At 41.1% G+C, this 22000-nt stretch overlaps 1 protein-coding gene across 7 annotated transcripts in view; it reads right to left on the bottom strand.

Annotated features, from left to right (window-relative positions):
- The window catches only part of PSTPIP2 (proline-serine-threonine phosphatase interacting protein 2), a 114839-nt gene that overhangs the window by 49875 nt on the left and 42964 nt on the right, over positions 1-22000 (bottom strand). For 6 of the 7 annotated variants that reach the window (XR_003794621.1, XR_003794625.1, XR_003794623.1 and 3 more), the window contains exons 2-5: positions 13398-13498; positions 8245-8322; positions 3951-3985; positions 2422-2528 (exon numbers count right to left, since the gene is read on the bottom strand). Coding sequence is in view for 4 of the 7 variants with exons in the window: in XM_029230527.1 (XP_029086360.1) it covers positions 2422-2528; positions 3951-3985; positions 8245-8322; positions 13398-13498 (321 nt within the window). In the remaining 3 variants the exon portion in view is untranslated. Of the gene's footprint in view, positions 1-2421; positions 2529-3950; positions 3986-6027; positions 6107-8244; positions 8323-13397; positions 13499-22000 lie in introns of all 7 variants that reach the window. The other variant, XM_029230563.1, reaches the window with a different exon arrangement.

The following is a 22000-nucleotide window of genomic DNA, read 5'->3' as shown; positions in this document are numbered from 1 at the left end:
AGAGGATGACTGACCACATGCTGCCTTTGTCAGGCTTAGGACGTTCTGGGCTGGGAAGGAACTCCAGCACCTAAAATGTCAAGCTTCCTGAGAGTGGCTCTGAAGATCCCTCTCTGCCTGCCAACCTCCAGGGGTGAGAGACTCCTCTCACTCTGCCTTCACCCACACTGCCTTTCACTCTGCTGGCTTTAGCTTCAAGGTCACTGCCTCCAGAAGGCCTCCCCAGACCTATAAATTAGGTTAAGTGTCCCCACTTCATGTTCAGCTGGCACCTTCACTTCCCTACCTTTTAAGGCTCATCACACTTTGTCATGATTACTGTCACGTCAGTCTCTCTAGCCATGCTCTATGCTGTGCGGGAGAGATGGCCATGGCCGCATTGGTTACCACCCTCAGAAAACAGTAGTTCTGTAAGTGAGTTCACCAAAACTTCTACCAGCCATTCCATCTGTACCTCCTCCGTCCCAGTTTGCTAAAAGAAACTAACTGACGGATTTCCTGGAAATGGCTTAATTAAGTGAGAGGCCAGCGCATGCAGGGTTTGACCAGTGAAAATGAGAAGTTAACACTAACACATTTTCTCCAAAAGTTTGCTTTTTTAAAAAAAAAGGTATCAATACAGAAGTGGAACAACCCAGAGTTCATTGCGACACAAGTAATTACAAATTTATTAATGAACTTCGGACTCTGCAAAGAAAGCTCAGAAGGTGTTTTCCTGCTCTTGAGAGCACACAATATAGGGAATTTGGATGACAGTGGTGGAAGGAGCCCAGGCGCCTCTGTTGCTTAAGAGAATTCAGAACAGTTCTTCTAGCTGTGAGAACTTGGTCTTTGTAACCTGCTAGGAAGGGAAGTTTCAGAAGCCTTGCAAAATTAACAAAACTCTCCCTGAAATAACTAAGGCAACCGAGGGCACTTAAGAATGTGAGGAAATGACCCTCTTCTCCTCTTAGGGGAAATCATGTGTGCAGAGACTCCGGCTGTCTAAGGCATTTTGCTTCTGAAAAATTGTAAATCCTTTGGAGAGGCAGGCAGGGCTGACAATGTCAGCCAAAAAGAGTTTGACAGTCCAGTAGATGGGTGTAATATACATATTATTTTTGCTCTGAAAAGTACTTTAGGTCAGATGCACCCGCTCAAACCTCATACATGAAGCTTGAGTTTGTGTGAAAACACCTGACATGATGTTCCTTAACTGTTGGTTTCTACCCTTCCTTCCTATAAGAGGTATAGCAGTTAAGAGCGGCTCATGAAATGACAATATATGTAAGGCGGTCAGGCTCTTAAGATACTGCCACCCACTCTGAATGCCAAGTGGCCACCAAGGAAGCTGGGATTAGACTCTGATTTAGAACCACAGGCAAAGTTGCTGAGATTGAGGTAGGGGTAGAGCCAGCTGTTTACTGAATACACACTGCAGACTTCCAGACACTAAAGGGCCAAGATGAAGAAAGATGTCCAAAAAGTCCATGCAGAGCTGTATGCAGAGACCTGGGTGGGAATGTTTGGATGCCAAATAGGGAAGAGCTTATCCCCCACGTGAAGTTCATTCCAACCCTGGAGACCAGATGTTAAAAAAAGTTCTTGGGACTTCCTTGGCAGTCTAGAGGTTAAGACTCCGTGCTTCTGGTGTGGCCAACAAATTTAAATAATTAATTAATTAAATGTAAAAGTTCTGGAAGGGCCCTATCTGGCTGCCAGGCCAACCTGAATGTACAAGTCTTTAAGGAACAAAACAGAAGGAAGTCAGAACAGTGGTCTAGTCTAAGGAACACTTTAATATAAATCTGGACTTCTTTTCTTGATGCTTATAACTTCCCAAATGTTCACCAGTTTTATTAACTCTTGTTCACTCCCATCTCCTTCCATATAATTGGCCAGAATAAACCCTATAAATGAAAAAGAGCCTGTAAACATCTGCTTTGAGGCCAAAAGGACTTGAATTTCCCAGGGCCTCAGTTTCCCTATTTGTAAAATAGGGTGGTTGGACGACATTATGGTCTCCAGGGAGAACATGGGTCCCCTCCACTTCTTATCCTCCCCTTACTGCCTTGTCCAGGAGGAGGAGTGTGGTCTGAGAACCTACCACCTTGGTAGCACATGCTAGACCCTTATGAAGACAGAGGGGTTCCCCTTTCCAGTCATAGTTTAAACAGTGGCAGCAGATATAAAAAGAAGAGGAAAGCAGGCTGGATCCCTGACTCTTACAGCAATTAAAAAAGAACTGCCCTAACGTGCAAATGGGCACAGAGGCATCACCATCTAGACTGAGTGCCCGTATGGTTCCCAGTAAATAATCTCATAGGTTAAAAGAAGAGTGTGGGTGCTTGAGGGTAGGAAATGGGTCAAGGAGTTTAACAAACAAGCCTGGAATTTCCTGCTGGAAGAATGGCAACATGTTAACACATAGGTAAACCCAACCTTTTTTCGTTGTAACTTTTGCTTTTCCCTGAATTCTTCCATCTTCCTGGCCTCTTCTCTTAGAGTCTGTGCAAGCTGAATGTGACTTTGTGCCACACTGTCTATTTCTGCAAAAAGAATTTAAAAAAATAAAAAAGATCTACACATGTCTGAATTCAAACCAAAGAAACTATACAAAAAGTTTAAATACATACAAAATGCTAGGGCAAGTGGTAAAGTTAACCTGCTTCACTTGGTCACCAACATTTATTGAGCCCCTCCATGTGCCCAGCATTGCCCTGGCCACCAAGACCGAGCTGGCAAACCTTTAGCTTAGCTTCCTACCACTAACTGCTACTAACCTAGTGTATGCCCAGGGCCAGGGAGAAGCTCATGGAGCTTGCATGCTAGCACACATTACTAAACCCATTACAATTTCAAATTCGATCCTATTTCTCATTACATGACTCTAAGGTTCTTTCCATCTCTAAAATCTCATGAGCCCGTAAGAAATTTATCTCTGGATAGAAAGATTATTGGTGTTTTTCCCTTTATTTTCTTTGTAATAAGCGTGGCTTACTTTTTTAATAGAAAAACCGAAATGCTTACCTTTCTTGTTCTAAGAAAACAAACTGAAGATGGCATTAAAGCTACAAAGACTGACAGATCTGACCTAAGAAAAAATTTTAAACTCGCGTGTGTGTCAAATAACCTTGAACGAGGTTAGAAGGTACATGACAAACTGGAAAAAATATTTGCAATTTATGTAACTAAGGGCTTTCACAAATCAAAATAAATATATATACTCCAGTATTTTTTAAATGGTTAAAAAACATGAAATTTTTAAAAAGATTGGCCAAATAGCCAGTAAACATTTGAAAATGTATTCAGCCTTAAAACGACTGAAAAAACACAAAGCTTTAAAACCCTGAAAACTATCACTTTTTACCTTTCAGTTTGGCAAAATTTTTAAAGTGTAAAAATTCTTGGTATTGGCAAGCATGGGGAAAAACAGCATTGTTGGTGGGGAAAAAATCAGTATCACCTTTCTGGAGGAAATGTGGCATTTTGTAGAATAAAAATATTTTAAATGTAAGAGTGAGACAGATCTGCATGAACTGAAACGGAAAGATGTCTAGAACCACTCAACTAGCTACAGAAACATGTTAAGCACATACTGTGCCACATTAAAGTCCTTAGCTTGGAAGCATGAAGAACAGAAGGACTTAAAGTCTTAAATTCTGAGTAACAGGCCCAGGGAATACTAGAACTGGACAGGACCCCTGGAAGATCAGTGCCAGGGCCTCACCCTGGGCTTCCAGTATGAGAACCACTGCCCTAACTATGTCAAATGTACATCACAACGTGCAAGTGTGGACGGTTCTCCAGCTCATTTCAACTCTGAAGGGCTATTCCTCACCTTAGGAGTTGCTCTGATTTTTTTTTTTTTTTCACCCAGTATGAGATTGCTGTTCAAATTAAAACTCACCTTTGATGACAGACACAGAGCTTGCCAAAGACAGCAAAAACATTTTTAAAGAATCACTTACGTAGCTTGAAGACGTCAAGGGCCCGCTTCAGGGTGCTTAAAAAAAAAACACATATATAATTTCGGTTCTGGAAATTGGCTGTATAACCTTATTATAATGCCATTGTATGTTTCTCCCAGCCCACATCTTAACTGATAGCCTATGGTCTGATCTTTGCCTGGGAGCTTGAGAAGACACCAAAAGATCAAGACTTCTTCAGTCCAGTTTCCTCTCTCTTACCCTTTCAGTCCCAGGCACAAGCATCATAAATGCTTCACTGTCTACCTGGGTGGAGCCAGATGCCAAAATTCTTTATGCTTCATTTCTCCCAACAATAATATGGGAGTTATGGTCCCTTTCTCATAAGAATACCAGTCATTCTTTAAAGTATGGTAATTAGAAATATGAATACATAAAGGAAGGATTCAAACTGTGGCTCCTGACCACCTCCTTTTTCATCCATTCTTCAATCAACACATACTTACTGCACATAAACTATGGGCCAAGGCATTGCATTAGATGTTGGTGATTCAACAGTACAAGACAGATATTGTCCCAGACTTAAGAGTCTTAACAGAGGAGACAGACATTAAACACATTGATTTAGTGTTCCACCACTGATGAACAAACTACCACAAATTTAGCAGCTTAAAACAAGACACATTTCTTACCTCACAGTTTCTGTGGAGAAGACCAAACTCATTTTTCATACCTTCTCCCAGTCTCCCCGCTCCTTTCCCTCATAACCCATGGCTCCTCCTCCCTTATAGCTCGCCCTTGCCCATGGTTTTAGTTCACCCCCATCCTACACTTCCTTAATAAGCCTCCTTTTAGGGCTTCCCTGGTGGTGCAGTGGTTGAGAGTCCGCCTGCCAATGCAGGGGACACAGGTTCGTGCCCCGGTCCGGGAAGATCCCACATGCCGCAGAGTGGCTGGGCCCGTGAGCCATGGCCGCTGAGCCTGCACGTCTGGAGCCTGTGCTCCACAACGGGAGAGGCCACAACAGTGAGAGGCCCGCGTACCGCAAAAAAAAAAAAAAAAAATTAAAAAAAAATAAGCCTCCTTTTAAGGTGAAGTGGCCCTGGGGATTTTCTTGCTCACTGCCGCCTTCATGGAAGCATATCTCACTGGGCTCACTCCAGCCACTCAAGAAGGAATGGGACTTAGTGAAGTCATGGTCCCCCAGCCCCTAGCCACAACAGCATGGGATCATGGATCATATTCTATATGTATATATGTAGGTGGAAAGTTCTGCTATTTTGCAAACTAATAACCTTTGTATCTTCCAGCTGGCCCCTTCTTTTAGCTACACCTCATTTTTCTCACTCTGTTTATTTGTCCCAAAACAAAGCGTTCTTATTTCTCCCTGCCTTTTCTCACATAAACATTCCCAGTTATTACAAACACACTAAGCAGAAAAACATAACTGCACAGTCTCCATACACTTTATCCATCTTATGATACAATTTTTCAAGGAATGCAATGCACTAGAAAAGTGTCCATATCCAAACAAATGCACAAGTGGCCCAGAAGGATGAATGAGCCCCACTGGAGAGCAGACTTATGACTGGAATTAGTGAGAGAGAAAGATGGCTATGGCTGCAGATACAACTAGAAATCTTCCCCATAGTGAGTTGTGGAGTTGGAAAGTGACTTAGAGATAAAGTCTGTTCAGGGTCTAAAATTTTTCTCCCACCCTAAGTGACTGCCTAAAACGCCACTAAAATAGCAGCCCCAAACTCCCTTTAGTTTGTCATCAGCTTTGTTGTCCCACACCATCACTTTATTGCTGTTTCCCGTGTCCAAAACTGATGACAATCTGAGGATAGAATCTGAACCTTGGGGATGGTGTTCTCTCAACGTCCATGCCCTCTTCTCCCTGGTGTTCTCCTTAACTGTGGGAAAAGAAAATATTCTGCCACCTTTTAATAAGCACTTTGGCCTTAAACCCTAACAGGGCCCATCAGAAAGCTGAAGTCTCTCAAAGTGGTCGATGAGGTGAAAAAATCCTATTTAGTCCCTGGACAAACAAAGTCGTGCACTCTCATCTAGGGCACCTTCCTAAAGATCATCCTGGAGGTGACAAAAACAGAAGTACCTGAATGGCCTTTCACTTCCACCTTGGAAACACAGTCCCCAGGTCTCATATCCTGTTGCACCTTCCTCTCTGAGGAATTCTTAGAAGGAAAACGGACGGGCTTTCGTCACAGAAGAGAATGGCGCTATAGTCTCTTAAAGAATTTACCAAGTTTAAGTCAAATGTGCAAGAAATATCGCTTTGGATCAGACTCATTCTGCCAAATATATTTTTAAAGAAGTACTATGTGAGAGAATATGGCTATTTTCCATCACATCACCTAAAATTTTTTTGGATATATTCCCAAATGGCTTATGCTTCTTTATGAATAAACAAGTTTTTGGATCAACTGACCCACTAATCTTCCTTGAAAGTATCTAAACCCTCCTTAAATAACAGTGAAACCTACCTAATACTATGCAATTCTGACCTTGAACATAGAAATGTTTTACATATTCAAAAAAGAAACTAAACCAAGCAAGAAAAGAAAATAATCCTTAAAATTTAAAACAAACAAACTTAACTATATATAAAACTGTTTACATAATCATAGAGAAAATAGTATTTTATATGACCTTAGAACACAGTGTTCTTAGTGGGATATAAGGTCAAGAAGAATTGCAAAAAGAACTGCAAAGAAATGTTAAGTTTCATTCAGAAGTTTTATTGTTAGTAGCAGTTTTATATTATTATTTTAAAACATTTTACTATATATTGTCATATAAAGCAAATAATTCTGCTAATATTGTCAGGAACCAAGATTTTTCAGTGCAAGAGGAAATAAATATAAAATGAAAGAAGTTAAGTGAACTGTAAAGTTAATTAGAATTGGAAATATCAATATGAACTCAGGCTTTTAAAATCTGTCCCCTGAAAGAGCCTAGAAACAGTGACACCTCTGTGACAATGACCAACACTAGAACTCAGAGTTTCATCTCTAAATATGATTAATCATGAAAGGAAAACCTGGAGAAATATGTGGAAAAATAGCTGACTCCAGGTTTAAATTCACCAAAAAACTACATTAAGGTATGAATAATTGTTAAATCTGGGTGATGGATTCATAGCCATTCATTACGTTTGTCTTTTTACTTTTCAATGTGTTTTAAATTTTTTCATTTAAAACATCAAAAATATATAGAATATAATCAACAAACAAATTCTCCTTGTACTAATGTCCTATGTCTGAGGGTAACAAGTTTTTAAGGTTTATGTAACTGTTAATATTTTAAATATCTCCCAATGTTTTCCTCCTCCTCAATAATCCAGTACTTTGTAGTCTGGGATAAGTGAGTGTGAGTGTGTGTGTGTGTGTGTGTGTGTGTGCGTCTTAGGATCAAGAGAAGAGAAGGGGAAGGGCAATGTCTTGTCTGCTCCCTGTACTACCTCTGAGGGGACACAGACCTCAGGGTGTCTCTGCAGCTGTCTACAGCACAGCCAAAGCAGTGTGCATGTCAGCATGAGGTGTGATTACATCTGCAGAGATCTTCAAAGGTCTGCCTAAACAATTTCCCCTATGCTATGTTAGAGAAGAAATTTAGAAATTTCCATGTGAGTAGGACTGGCTACATAATTTGTGAGGCCCACTGCAAAATGAAAATGTAGGACCCCTTGTTTATAAATCACTAAGAATTTCAAATAGTGACAGCAAAGAGCATTAAACCAATTATGAAGCCTATCTATGTGTGAGATCCTATATGACTGCCCATGAAGCCAGCCCTGTATACGAGGGAGTGTGTTCCTAAAGTAGGCACCATGTCTGGCCATCTCTGTATCCTCAGAGTATTCAATGAATGATGGAAGAATAAATAATTGTGGTAAAGAAATCTCACACTGGTGGTGAGAACTATGAAATAGTGCAAAGAGAGTCTCTTGTAGCTATCACAAACTATGGGTGTGTTTTATACACACACACACATATATATATACATATAAATAAAACAAGAATACCCTCTCTATTAAACTTCTAGCATAAAATTATGTATAATTCTACCTATAAAAAGTATACATAGGAAAGGTCTTCAAGGAAAATTTAGAAAATATTAATGGGTTATGGCTTCATAATTCATTTCAGCTTTCTTTCTATTTTTCTATATATTTTTCACAACTGGAAATTTAAAAAAAAATTAAAAATTTTTTTCACACTTCACCCTACTGGCCAGCTCTGCCTGCTGAAGTGATGGGGGCTCCTGAGTGGTATCAGTCAACCTAGAAACCAGAAAGAAATGTGGCACCTACTTGGTCTCAGACTGTCCACATGGCTTCTTCCTAGAGAGGCTGAGCAGATCTTTGCCATATTTCTCTTCAATTGATGCCCTAAAAGGAAAATAAAAGAGGGTTATGAGTCCTTCTCAGGGCTGATTCTTATTTCAGACACATGGCACTTCCCTTGAAGGCAAAACTGTACCCTTGACAGTAGAAGCTCAGATATGACACAGTTCTCTAAAATGTGAAACTCCCCTCTACAGAACCGGGAGGAACTGTAAAAGAACAGTGGCCTTCATCTCTAAGGTGTTCTTCTCCAGCAAAAAGTCTCTAGCTTGAATATTAAAGCCAAACCAAGCATGGCCCCTTGACCAATACTGGCTAGCACATTACAGAATAATTTTCAAAACTATGATCCATAATTTATATAAATAATCTATATAAATCTATATAGATATAAAACATACCTTTTTAAAGTGGAGTAAAAGATATTTCCACGAAATGCTGCAATCCTAAGGCCCACCCCTCCCATCTTCTCTAAGAGTATCCTTTAACCAACCTATAGTTCCTCATTCATAGTCAATTCAAATACACAGCTAAACCATACCAAAGAGAGGGGAATTTCAGAATATAAACCCTGAAGTTGGCATGTCTCACAAGAACATCTGCTTGTTACTCGGTGTGGCACAGGTCTGTGTAAAGCACAAAACATCCCCCACTTCCCCCCTTCCCCTAGCCTCATGGCCCTCTGTCACCATCTCCACTTTGTGTCCCAGCCTCAGCCTTATCTAAACCATACTATCAGGTTATGGGCCTTTAAGCTCATCTACCCCACTTTCTTCAAATTAAAAAAAAAAAAAAGTATATTATGAATACATTCTCACTGCAAAAGATTCACACAACACAAATTCATATGGAATAAGACACAAAAAGTCCCCCTTCACGCTATCCCCCAATCCCACTCCTCTCCCCAGAGGGAGCCACTGCTAAGCTTGGTATGTACCTTTCCAGTCCTTTTTCTGCATTTACATACCTATATCTCACAAATACACAACTTTTTATGGTTACATAATTGAGATCATTCTATTATTTGCTGTTCTGTTTCTCACCTAGTAATAAATACATCATATAGATCTTTCCTTATCAGTACATGCTAACCACCATGTTCATAATATGGAGTTTTCCACAGTTCAGGGTCACCCTATTTGTTTTTTCATTACTGCCAAAAAAAGCTAAATGAACATCCTCAGACAGATATTCATGGGCATCTCTGAGAATGTTTCTCTAGGCTAGGACTTCTGAGAAAGTTGATTTACTAGATCAGAGGAATATGTGTTTTAAATTTTAGGAAACAGTGCCAAATCACCCTCCAAAAAAGCCTTCTCAATTTATATTCCCAAAAGTGTGTAAGAGTCCCATTCCCAGAAACCCTCCCCCACACTGGATATTATAATTCCTTTTTAATTATTACCAGTCTTTAGTGACAGAGGTTAAAAAAAACTCTCATTTTAATTTGCTTTTCCTTGATTTCTAGTGTGATTATGCATTTTATATATTTATTGGACATTTGTATATATTCTTCTATGAGTTACCTACTCATATCATCCCAATTTTTTTTTTTTTTTTCTGTACGCGGACCTCTCACTGTTGTGTCCTCTCCCGTTGTGGAGCACAGGCTCCAGATGCGCAGGCTCAGTGGCCACGGCTCACGGGCCCAGCCACTCCACGGCATGTGGGATCCTCCCGGACTGGGGCACGAACCCATGTCCCCTGCATCGGCAGGTGGACTCTCAACCACTGCGCCACCAGGGAAGCCCTATCCCAATTTTTTAACTGAGTGTTTTGCCTTTTTCCTATTATTTTGTAGAAGTTCTTTATTATGAATATCAATACTTATTCTTACATGTTATAAAGTTTCTCCCACTCTCATCTGTCCTTTCTAAATAATGACCTTATCCATTTTATTAAAATGATACATGCTCACTATTCAAAAATAAGGAAAAAGAAAAATACATAGAAGAAAGCAACAAACTGTCCAAAATTCCACCAACTAAAAATCATTAGTATTAACACCAGGTGATGATTGTAATGGACATTTCTTTATGCATATATGCAGGCAGGAAGGATGGACAGACAGGCATGAGTAATTTTAAAAGAATGAGACTATATTCTACATGCTATTTAAAAATAAAGTATTAAGCCTGATTTTATTTAAATTTCACAGAAGAAAAGAAAACTGAAAGGAAGCTGAAGCAATTGCTGAATTTCAAATAATTCTTTCTTTGTCACAGGAAAAATTAATTCCTAAAATATCCTTCTAAAGCTAAAAAGGAGTTTATGAAAATAATTAAGGGGATTGAGACATTAAAATATTTTAATGACCTATTTCAGCTTTAGACAGTTTCAGATGTTTGACAGCCCGCCCGTGAAAGGATGAGATGATTAGCACTATCGTACCTCCACCTCCTCCTTGATAATGTTTACATTATTTTTACTTCATTTGTGTCTATAACACATGCTGTTCTCCAATCATAATTCCCCCAGTTGTGTAGTCTTAACTATTTATTAAAATGGATGTGATGCTCACCACCAGTCCTATTACCATAGCTTTTCCATCCCTAAGATTTGTATTTTGGTTCATTTCTTCACTTTGTGGTCTTTTGGCTGAATTTCGTCACTTTGTGACCTTCTGCCAAAATGGCTCAGAAGGGAGGGCATCAGTATTTCCTGAGTTCTTTCATATTTGAAACCATTTACCTGTGGCCTTCACATTTGAAATTATTATTTTTTACTTTTTATTGAAGTATAGTTGATTTACCAGGTTGTGTTACTTTCAGGCGTACAGCAAAGTGATTCAGTTATACATATACATATATCTATATATGTTATTTTTCAGTTTCTTTTCCATCACAGGTTATTACAAGATATCGAATATAGTTCCCAGTGCTATACAGTAGGTACTTGTTGTTTATCTATTTTATATATAGTAGTGTGTATCTGTTAACCTCACACACCTAATTTATCCTCCCCCCACCTTTCTCCTTTGGTAACCATAATAAGTTTGTTTTCTATGTCTGTGAGTCTGTTTCTGTTTTGTAAATAAGTTTATTTTTATCTTTTCTAGATTCCACCTGTAAGTGTTATCATAGGATATTTGTCTTTCTCTGTCTTACTTCACTTAGTATGATAATCTCTAGGTTGATCCATGTTGCCGCAAATGGCATTATTTTATTCTTTTCTACGACTGAGTAGTATTCCATTGTATATATGTACCACAGGTTCTTTATCCATTCATCTGTTGATGGACATTTAGGTTGCTTCCATGTCTTGGCTCTTGTAAATAGTGCTGCAATGAACCCTGGGGTGCATGTATCTTTTCAAATTAGAGTTTTCGTCTCTTCCAGATATATGCTCCAGAATGGGACTGCTGGATCATACGGTAACTCAATTTTTAGTTTTTTGAGGAACCCCCATACTGTTCTCCACAGTGGCTCCACCAATTTACATCCTTACCAACAGTGTAGGAGGGTTCCCTTTTCTCCACACCCTCTCCAACATTTATTATTTGTAGACTTTTTGATGATGGTGTGGCCTTTATATCTGAATGACAACCTCGCTGGTGTAATGAATGTTCTTAAACTTTCCCTCAGAACTCTGCTGAACTTGTTCCATTGGCTTCTGTCATTGAAGAGAAACCCAAGGCCATCCGGATTCCCTGCTGCTCATTCCTATTTCAAAAACTTGGTTCATTTCTTTCCTAGATACTTGAAGTATTCTTTCTTTAACTAAATAACTTAACCAGGATGAATGTTAATGCTGATTCTTAAATAATCATAATCAATATTGATTACTGTCTATCAATGTTTCCTGGTTTACAGTGTGTGCCCTTCAGATCTATTTAGTTTTTCTACATTCCATGAAATTTTTCCTGGATTCTCTCTCTGAATACTTTTATTATTCCCTTTTGGTAAATTTTCTACTTGGGATCAGTTATGCAGATTTTGGAGTGGCTTTGTCTATCTGTTCTTGAGTTTGGGGCCCTGGTTCTTTTGCTCTTTTTGACTTCATATCTTCCTTCCTCCCTCTCTCCCTTCTTCTCTCCCTCCTTTTTTTTGGCCGAGGTAATTTGCATGGCTGTTGCGTCATTTGGGTTTATCTTGCTCCTGGTACTGTGGGCAACCCTATCTCCTTGCTCTGAAACATGCGTGTGAATTCTCTTTTCTGCCCTTCTGATTTATACATTACCTTCCCCTCACTACCACAGCTTGAGCAAGAATCCTGTGTTTTCTTGGGCCTCTACTCTTGGATTATATTTCTAAATTTTTTGCCCACTCCTGATAATGTAGAGTGAAACACACCTGAAACTGACTCTAGTTGTAAAAAAGGATGCATTTTGGGCTTCCCTGGTGGCGCAGTGGTCGAGAGTCCGCCTGCCGATGCAGGGGACACGGGTTCGTGTCCCGGTCCGGGAGGATCCCACATGCCGCGGAGCAGCGGGGCCCGTGAGCCATGGCCGCTGAGCCTGCGCGTTCGGAGCCTGTGCTCCGCAACGGGAGAGGCCACAACAGTGAGAGGCCCGCGTACCGCAAAAAAAAAAAAAAGGAAAGGAAGGGAAGAGAAGAGAAGGGGAGCGGAGGGAATCTCTAAAGCATGCCAGATCCCCCCAGGCCACCAAGCCCACCCCCCTGCGGAGCACCACGACTGGCCCCTGCATCTTTCCCACCACCGCAGCTCAGTGGTCTCTGAGCCAGGCTCTGCCTCCCTGTCACTGCACAGGCCCTGCTTGCCACCCTCCCATAGACACCTGGGTGTTCCTCCACTGACCAAAGCCATCTCTTCCTCGAGTTAAGGGACGCTTCAAGATCTCCTCCTCCATGACGCTGGCCCTCCGTTTTTGCCAGTCGTCCCAAGCTCTCCTCTCCCGTGAGGTCTTTCAGTATCATACGTATCACAAAACTTAGTATTTTATTATATTTTGTTTGCTGTTTCATTCATAAATCTTATCTCTTGAACGGCTTCCTAAAAGCTTTAGGACAAAGATATCATTTACTTCTTGGGGATCGTTCCATAACTTTACAGCAGAGGGTTTTGTGGACCATTAAAAACAAAAAAAAAACAGTAAACTGTCCTTGTCTGTGTCGGAGTGTTTTGTCCACCCTCTGTCTTCAGAGAGAAACAACATGTACCTTTCTTTTAAAAAGTCTTCAAACTCTTTGCAGTTCTTGCGGCCATTGTTCAGATGCTGGATGATGGTCTCATAGCCAATGCTGCTGAGGATGTCTGAACTCTGGTGAGAAAAACAACACTGTGTGAGACGGGGAGCGTGGTGACGGCAGCCCCGAGGCCTGAAGCGTGGACAGGGCAGGACACAGGGCAGCTGGCCATGGGGAGTTGCTGAAACACTTACCTCCAAGGCACATGTGACCAAAAAGGACAAAATAGAAGAAGTTCAGAGTGCATGTAGCTATGGAAGAGTTTTTAAAATTATGAAACTATAGGGCCACAAAACAGGAAGGAAGTGACAGAGGACTGAGAGGCACATGGACGAGGGAGCTGGCTGGGCTTGGGGCCCCTCCCTGGGTCCCCACATGCCCTGATCAGGCCAGGCAGGGAGCAGGAACTGAGCCCCCTTCCAGCCTTCTGCTGAGTGACCCTCTATCCCACGGGGGGAAACTCAGTTACACCACAGGACCATTTTAACCAGGGATACACAGTGTTCATTGTGTCCTCACACCTGTCACAGAGCTTGACCCTGACATCTCTTCCCAAAGCCAAGAAGCCTGGTGTGAGGGTCGAGGGCACTGTTGAGCCATGCCCCAGCATTGGGAGAGGGAGGCCGGCTTCCCACTGTACCAGGCAGCTAAGCCCAGCAGCCAGCAGGCCCCGATGGGCTGGCCCCACTTTGGGGTAAAGGAATTTTTTTAAATTTTAAGCTAGCCATTTATTCCTATTTTATTTTACTACGTGCTCTGGAGTTGGGGGAAGCTGCCTGAGTCTCCCAAAGCAGTAGTCCCGGATGCAGTATATTTTAAAAATCAAAGTCCCCTCAGCTCCCCAAACCAACAAATCAGGAGCTTTAAAGAATACCCCTAAAGTGTCCCCTAATGCGGCTGGTTTCCTGGTTTCTACCCTCCAAGTGCATATAATAGGTGGTCTGATCCAGACTCCAGTCCCTTAGGGAGGTTGGTTAGGCTGCCACTGGGTGTGCCCTGGGGAGCTTTGAACTGACCCAGCCCCAGCCTAGCCTCCCTACACTCCATCTGCTGAGGAAGGTTCTTCTGTGCCATTGGGTGGGGGTGGGACCCCCTGAATATACCTCTCTGCCCCGCCCTGGACACTCGAGAAGCAGAATTTCTCTCTTCCATTTGCTGCCACTCCTCATGGCCTGGCTGAGCAGACAGGGATCCCAGAGAGACCCAGCAGGACCAAGGCCTGAGGCTGATTTCAACCTCAGAAACTTAACTAGCCATAACTCACACTGCATTTTAAAAAGTGGATTATTATAATAATTTTTACACATGGGCATACAAATAAATCTTAGTTAGAAATACATTTAATTCTATGGGTTCTGGCTACTGTTTGAGGATAGATTTCGGCCTCGGGAAGCCTAAAGAAATAGCCTCCACCAAAGCTTCATTTCTCCACCCACCCCCTCCACACACACCCTTCTGTCTCAGCGGGGTAGGCTTCTTTCTAACTGCCCCCCTGAAATGCAGTGCTCAGTGGCAACTCTAAGACGATGCTTACATTATCCCCTCCTGAATCTAAATTCAGTCCCTCCACCCCCAAGGTTTCTGGAAGCCTTTCCTGAGTAGCCCTAATGCTCCCTCTTCTGGACTCTCAGACTGCCCAGCTTCTGAATTTGCTGTTTGCTACCCACCTTGTGAGTAGCCTTGTTGGCCCAACACTATTGCAAGTGCCTGCAGCTTCTTCCAAGTCTCAGACCAGTCCTGCACACACACACACACACACACACACACACATCCAAAAAATTTAGCTTAAGATTATGCAAACCAAAGGTCTACAGTAAAATTCTGTGGGATGTAAATGTCTATTGTGTTCCCAGCCAGATGCATTAGAAGAGAACGATGAAAACAAAGGCTCCTGAGTGAATGAATGGGTACAAAGGGTCAATGTCAATATTGGTTTGTGGATGGAAGTGCTTTGATCTTCCCAGAGAAGTACACTTAGGTTCTCTGTTTTTTGATATTCATTTGGAAAAGGTGGTTTCCTTTTTCTTAATTAAGGGTGTGGACACTCTTTGAACTGGGCAGGGAGGGTGGAGCTAGAACAAGATTTCCTGGAAACAAACCAAATCACCAGGCCTCCTCCTGGCCACCAGCCTTGAAAAACCACAACTGCTGCTTCAGAGGAGTGACTGGACTCCAGAGGGAACCAAGAAAGAAAATCTCCAAGAGAAAACAAAGAGTGCCTAAGTCCAAGTGCCAAGAGGCAGGGGATTTGGCCTGGAAACTCCTTCCCATGCTACTCAGAAAGCACTGCTGAGAAGCTCTGACTGGCAGATGCAGAATAAGAGGGCCAAGCAGGAAAGAAAACTGCGTGAGCACCAAGATGGCACAGCAGATTTGCCAACAAAAATGAGTACGCCAGGGTTTCCCTGGTGGCGCAGTGGTTGAGAGTCCACCTGCCGATGTAGGGGACACGGGTTCGCGCCCCGGTCCGGGAAGATCCCACATGCCGCGGGGCGGCTGGGCCCGTGAGCCATGGCCGCTGAGCCTGCGCGTCCGGGGCCTGTGCTCTGCAACGGGAGAGGCCACAACAGTGAGAGGCCCGCGGACCGCAAAAAAAAAAAAAAAAAGAGTATGCCAAACACATAACTCCATATCCTGCTTCACAGTAGCCCTGACTTCTGTCCCCTAGTTTTCCCATGCTGGTCTCTCCCCATCCTCCAAATGGGCAGTGTACATTTATACCTCAGGACCATTGCACATGATTTTCCCACAGTGGGAATGGCATTTCCTCCATCTTCACTTAAATCCCCCCTCTGTTTCAGGGCCACTTCAAATCCCAAGTCCTCTCTGAAATCCTCCTCAAATAATTTGTCCTACAGTCTCCTCTTCCTCTTCAGAGTACCTGGAGTGTTTAATGACGTCTCCTCTCATTTGGCTTTTATTATATATTATTTTGTGTCGTTAATTAATATCTTTTAAAAATTAGTTAAAGCGTATCTGGATTATACCCAACCTTTATCATCCACAATAGCTCCTACATTAATGGTGCTTAAGAAATGTCTGTTAATTGTATGCCAACTACAGACAAGGTACTAAAAAGTTTACAGAGTCAGCATACGATGGAGTTCCTGTAATCAAAGAGACTATCGTTCATTTTGGGAGTCAGTAAAAGACACACACATAAAACAAATGTGTATGCATAAAAAAAAATGAGAGACTAAAACAGAGTATAAAAGTATACAGAGAAAATATATAATGAATGAGGTGGAAAAGAGGAAAATAGGCTAGAGTCATCAGAAAAGAGAAGACGTAAGATTTAAATTGAATCTTTTAAAGTGACTGGAATTCACACGAGAAATCAGAAGACATTTCAAACCAACTGACAGTGAAGAAAACAACACATCAAAATTTAAGAGACGCAGAAAAACAGTGCTTTTTCTACAGGGAATTTTCCTCTAGGGAAAATCTTCGTATAGGGAAACTTGTAGCTCCAAATGCTAATATTAGACAAGAAAAAAAGTTTTTAAAATTAACGACCTAAGCTTTCACTTTATGGAACTACAAAAAGAAGAACAAATTTAAATTTGCAGTAACTAGAAGAAAGGAAATAAAAATAGTAGAACACAATGAAATACAATAGAAATGGCCTAACAGGGACTTCCCTGGTGGTCCAGTGCTTAAGACTTCATGCTCCCAATGCAGGGGGCCCAGGTTCGATCCCTGGTCAGGGAACTAGATCCCACATGACGCAACTAAGAGTTCGCATCACACAGCTAAAGATTCCGCATGCCACAACTAAAGATTCCACATACCACAACTAAAGATCTCACATGCTGCAACAAAGATCCCATGTGCCACAACCAAGACCCAGCGCAGCCAAATAAATAAAAATAAATTAATTTTTTTAAAAAAGATAAATGGACAAACAATAAAGAAAATTAATGAAACCAAAAGTTAGTCCCTTGAAAAGCTTAATAAAATCGGAAAACCTATAGCTGGGTTGATCAAAAAACAAGAGAGACAGAAAGAAAAAACACAAATTATCAATGTCCTCAATCTGACAAAGGACATCTACAGAAACCTAGAGCTAACAACTTAATGGTGAAAAGACTGAATGCTTTCCTCCTAACAAGGAGGAAATAAAGCAAGAAAAAGATAAAGAACATACTTGTTAGAAAGGAAATAGTAAAACTGCCTTTATTTTCAGACAACATGATTGTGTTCACAGAAATTTACTCCCCAAAATGACTAGAACTAATAAATGTAACAGCATTGCAGGGCACAAAGTCAATACACAGAAATCAATTATATTTCTATATACCAGTAGCAAAATCATTTAAATGGCATTAAGGATATAAAATATTCAGGAATATTAAATATTCAGGATATAAATATTTATTCAGGAATAAAATATTCAGGATATAAAATATTCAGGAATAAATGCTTAAATAAATTCAGGAATAAATGCTTAAAAGGTTATACAATACAAGATTTCTTCACTGAAAATTACAATGTTTTGCTGAAAGAAATGAAAATAAAGGTAGACCATGTTTGTCGATTGAAAGAGTAAATATTGTTAAAACATCAATTTTCTCCAAATTGATCTACAGATTCAACACAATCCCATGAAAATCCCAAAAGTCTTTTCTGTAGAAATTTGCCAGTTAGCCTAAAATTTATATGGAATTAAAGGACCTAGAACAAACTGTTTTTTTACATACCACCTGACTTCAAAACTTGCAGGGAAGTTATAGTAATCAAAACAGTACAGTACTGATCTGAGGACAGACAAGTAGATCAATGGAACAGAATACAACCTAGAAATAGACTCACATGTCAATTGACTTTCCAAAAGGTGTCAAAGCCACTCAGTGGGAGAAATGACAGTCTTTCCCACAAGTGGTCCTGGGACAACTGCATAAAGCTGGGGAGAGAAGAGTCTTTGCTCACTGCCCCCACTGCTCCCACTGCACACAATGCACACACAGTTAATGTGCGATGGGTCACAGACTCAGATGCAAAACCAAAATATAAAGTTTTGGTTTATTAGTATAGGCAAATACCTTTGAGGCCTTGAGGCAGGAAAAGATTTCCTAGAGAGGACACAAAAAATACGAACTGCTAAAGAAAAAACTGAAAAACTGGACTTCATCAAAATTAAAAACCTCTGCTCATCAAAGGAGATTATTAAGAAAATTAAATGGCAAGCCACATGCTGGGAGAAGATATTCACAATACATATGTCTGTCAAAGGACTTGTAACCAGAACATATAAATAACTTCAAATTAATAAAAATATAAGCAACCCAATAAAAACTGGGCATAATACTTGAACTTCATAAACACTTCATAAAAGATATTCCTTTGGCCAAAAAACTCATGAAAAGTTGCTTAACATGACAGGGAAATTCAAATTAAAGTCACAATGATATCTACTTCATGCCCACTAGAACAGCTGAAATTAAAAAGTCAACATTGAATGTAGGCAAGGATGTTGAACTATCAGAACTCTTATTCTGGGAGTCTGAAAATGGTACAATCATTTTGAAAAAAATGGGAATTTCTCAAAAAGCTAAACATGCACATATCATATGACCCAAAGTTCTACTCCAAAGCATTTACCCAAGTGAAAGAAAAACATATGTCCACAAAAAGACCTCTACAAGAAGGTTCATAGGACTTTTACTCACAATAGCCCCAAACTGGAAACAACCCAATGCCTAACAGTCGATGGATGATAAACAATGTGTGGTATATTCATACAATGGAATACTACACAGCAATAAAAAGGAAAGAACTACTGACACTGAAACAACATGGATGAATCTCAAAAACATTATGCTAATGAAAGATGCTAGATGCAAAAAGTATTTACTGCATGATCCTGTTTATATGAAGTTCTAGGACAGGAAAGCAGTTCTAGGACTTACTTCTATGGTAAAAGAAGTAAGAACAGTGACTGCCTGAGTCAGGGGAGAAATTGAGGGTGGACTGGGAAGAGCCATGAGGGAACTTCCTGGAATGATGGAAACACATCCAATCAAGATCTTTCCATAGAGGTGTGAGTTGTACAGGAATATGCAGTTTTCAAAACTCGATCTGTGTGCTTCATCTTATGTAAATTACACCTCAAAAAATTAAAAGCCCCCAAAAAATTGATTAGGAGTCAGAAGAATAATGGGAGGGAGGCAGTCACTAGAAGGTACAGAGGTAGATAAACCTTGAAAATTGATACGGTCTTGGAGTCCCGGGTGAGGCAGGGAGATGAAAAAGAAGGAGGGGCAGATCCAACCACCCAGCAACCTCCCAAAGACCCAGAATGTAAAGTTTAATAATGCTCAAATTATAAAGAGGTAAATAGCATTCAAGTATTCTGTTTGTTTGGTTGGTTGGGGTTTTTTTGCATTCAAGTTTTAATCAGTGGATTAGTATTTTAATCATAAAGCCACTTAAGGGACTTCCCTGGTGGTCCAGTGGTTAAGAATCCGCCTTTCAATGCAAGGGACGCAGGTTCAATCCCTGGTCAGGGAACTAAGATCCCACATGCCGTGGGGCAACTAAGCCCATGTGCCGCAACTACTGAGCCCGCGCACCACAACTACTGAGCCCACGCACTCTGGAGCCCGCATGCCACAGCTAGAGAGAAGCCTGCACACTGCAACGAAGATCCTGGGTGCCGCAACTAAGACCCAATGCAGCCAAATAAATAAATTAACTGAAAAAAATAAATAAAGCCACTTAAATTTCTTTAAGACAAAAATTTTGCCAGGTCCAGCAATGAGCACATGTGTGCCGCATCCAGGAGATGTGTGATCCAAAGAATAATAAAAACAGTCTTGCTGTGATGCCAGCGGCCAGTCCAGACCAGGTGGTGTTGTGGGTTCAGAGAAGGAAATCTCCGTGGGCTGCCTGGTGGAGGATAACTCCACTGCCGCCAGCTCCCCCAACCCACCCCTAACACTCAGGTCTGGTCTCCCTCAATCCAGGCACATGTACTCCTCCTTCCTGCCCAGCCCTGAGGCTCATGTTGCAGGGGCCTCTGAGAGCTTGTTTCCAGAGACCTTTTCTACCATGTGGCCACTAGGCAGAAGGGGAAGGCAGAGGGGAAGCAAAAGATACCTGCAGCCTCCAAAGCCACCATCAGAATTATGGTGCTACCACCAGAGCGTCCCCACATCCAGTTCTGTGCTGCACCTCACGTCCATCCTATCATGGCATCTGCTACACAGTTTCAGTTTCTCTAGATGTGGGCTCCAAGGACCACCTGTGCCAGAATCACCCAAGCAGCTTGGTAAACGGGCAGTCCCCCAGTTCTCACCCCAGACCTGCTGATTCTGAACCTTGGGTGGGGGAGTCTCCACTTCTTACACTCTTCCAAGGACTGTAATGCCGTTTGAGAACTGCTGCCATAGAAATTACAAAAGACGATAGAACAATCATGGCTCCTGCCTTGAGGAAAGCAGGATACTTGCATGTGAAACTAGAGAACACAGCAGAATGGGGCAGGAAAGAATGACTGTTAGTAAATGCAAAGGAGAAGAGGCCAGGGAAGACTCTCCATGGTTTGCATTTCATTTTATAACCTCCAATTTTGAGTAAAAAATGCAAATTGGCATTGGTGCCCTTTGGAAGCCCAGAGAGCCCCATTAGAATGGGGAGAAGGCACTGACTTTGCATTACACACAAAGGTTGAGTTTGTTTGAAGACTGGCCATGGGATGTGTTAATGTACTATACTTTGCATTAAAGGACCACAGTATGCTCCATATAAACACAGTGAGACAGGAGCTATTTCCACGTTTACAGCTGGAAAAAATAAGACACAAGGAAAAGGAGTTCTCCTTATCACTTCCTCCAGCCACAATGAAAGATCTGAACTCTCAACCAACAATATTATTCAAATCTCCATTATTTATTAAAAGCTATATGGCAACAGAAGACTTGGGATAAAGACCGAGGACTTCATTTTACCTCCCTCTGTTCTCAACCTTGATCTTTCTTTCCTATCTCTTTTACTAGAAGAGGTAAAACTAAATGGATCAAACTCACCTCATCTGCAAATATGGATTGCTTATTGTTAATTAATATTAATAATTCGGGCCAATATACAGTGAATGTTTGCTGTGTTCCAAATAGCATACCAAGTATTTTGCATGGGACATTTTGTTTAATTCTTGTAACAATCCTATGACATAAGTATAATTATTATCTTCATTTTACAGGACAAGAAACTGTGGCTCTGTACTCTGAAACCACTCGACCACACAGCTTCTCTTGTTTGAGGATAAGAACCAAATCTAACTTTTTGCCAGTCAGCCTACTTCCCTACAGTTCTAAATGGGACATACGCAGGCTTTAACGCCACACTTGGGTTTGAGCCCTGGTTCTACCACACACAAGCTATGTGACTTGGAGCTAAGTAGCTCAATCCCTCCTTACTAGACTATAAAATGGGGATATTGGAAGGACCAAATAAGATAATGCGCTTTGAGTTTATCAAGTGCTTCACAAACTAAAGGAATTAAGGCAGACACATCAAGATTTTTCAAGACCAGGCCACATAAACAAAAAAGCATATGTGTTTGAACAATACAATTT

The sequence above is a fragment of the Monodon monoceros genome, unplaced genomic scaffold, assembly GCF_005190385.1.
Source record: "Monodon monoceros isolate NGI ecotype Baffin Bay Population unplaced genomic scaffold, NGI_Narwhal_1 Super_Scaffold_1, whole genome shotgun sequence".
NCBI classification, from domain to species: domain Eukaryota; kingdom Metazoa; phylum Chordata; class Mammalia; order Artiodactyla; family Monodontidae; genus Monodon; species Monodon monoceros.
This window is presented reverse-complemented; position numbering and strand designations above follow the sequence as displayed.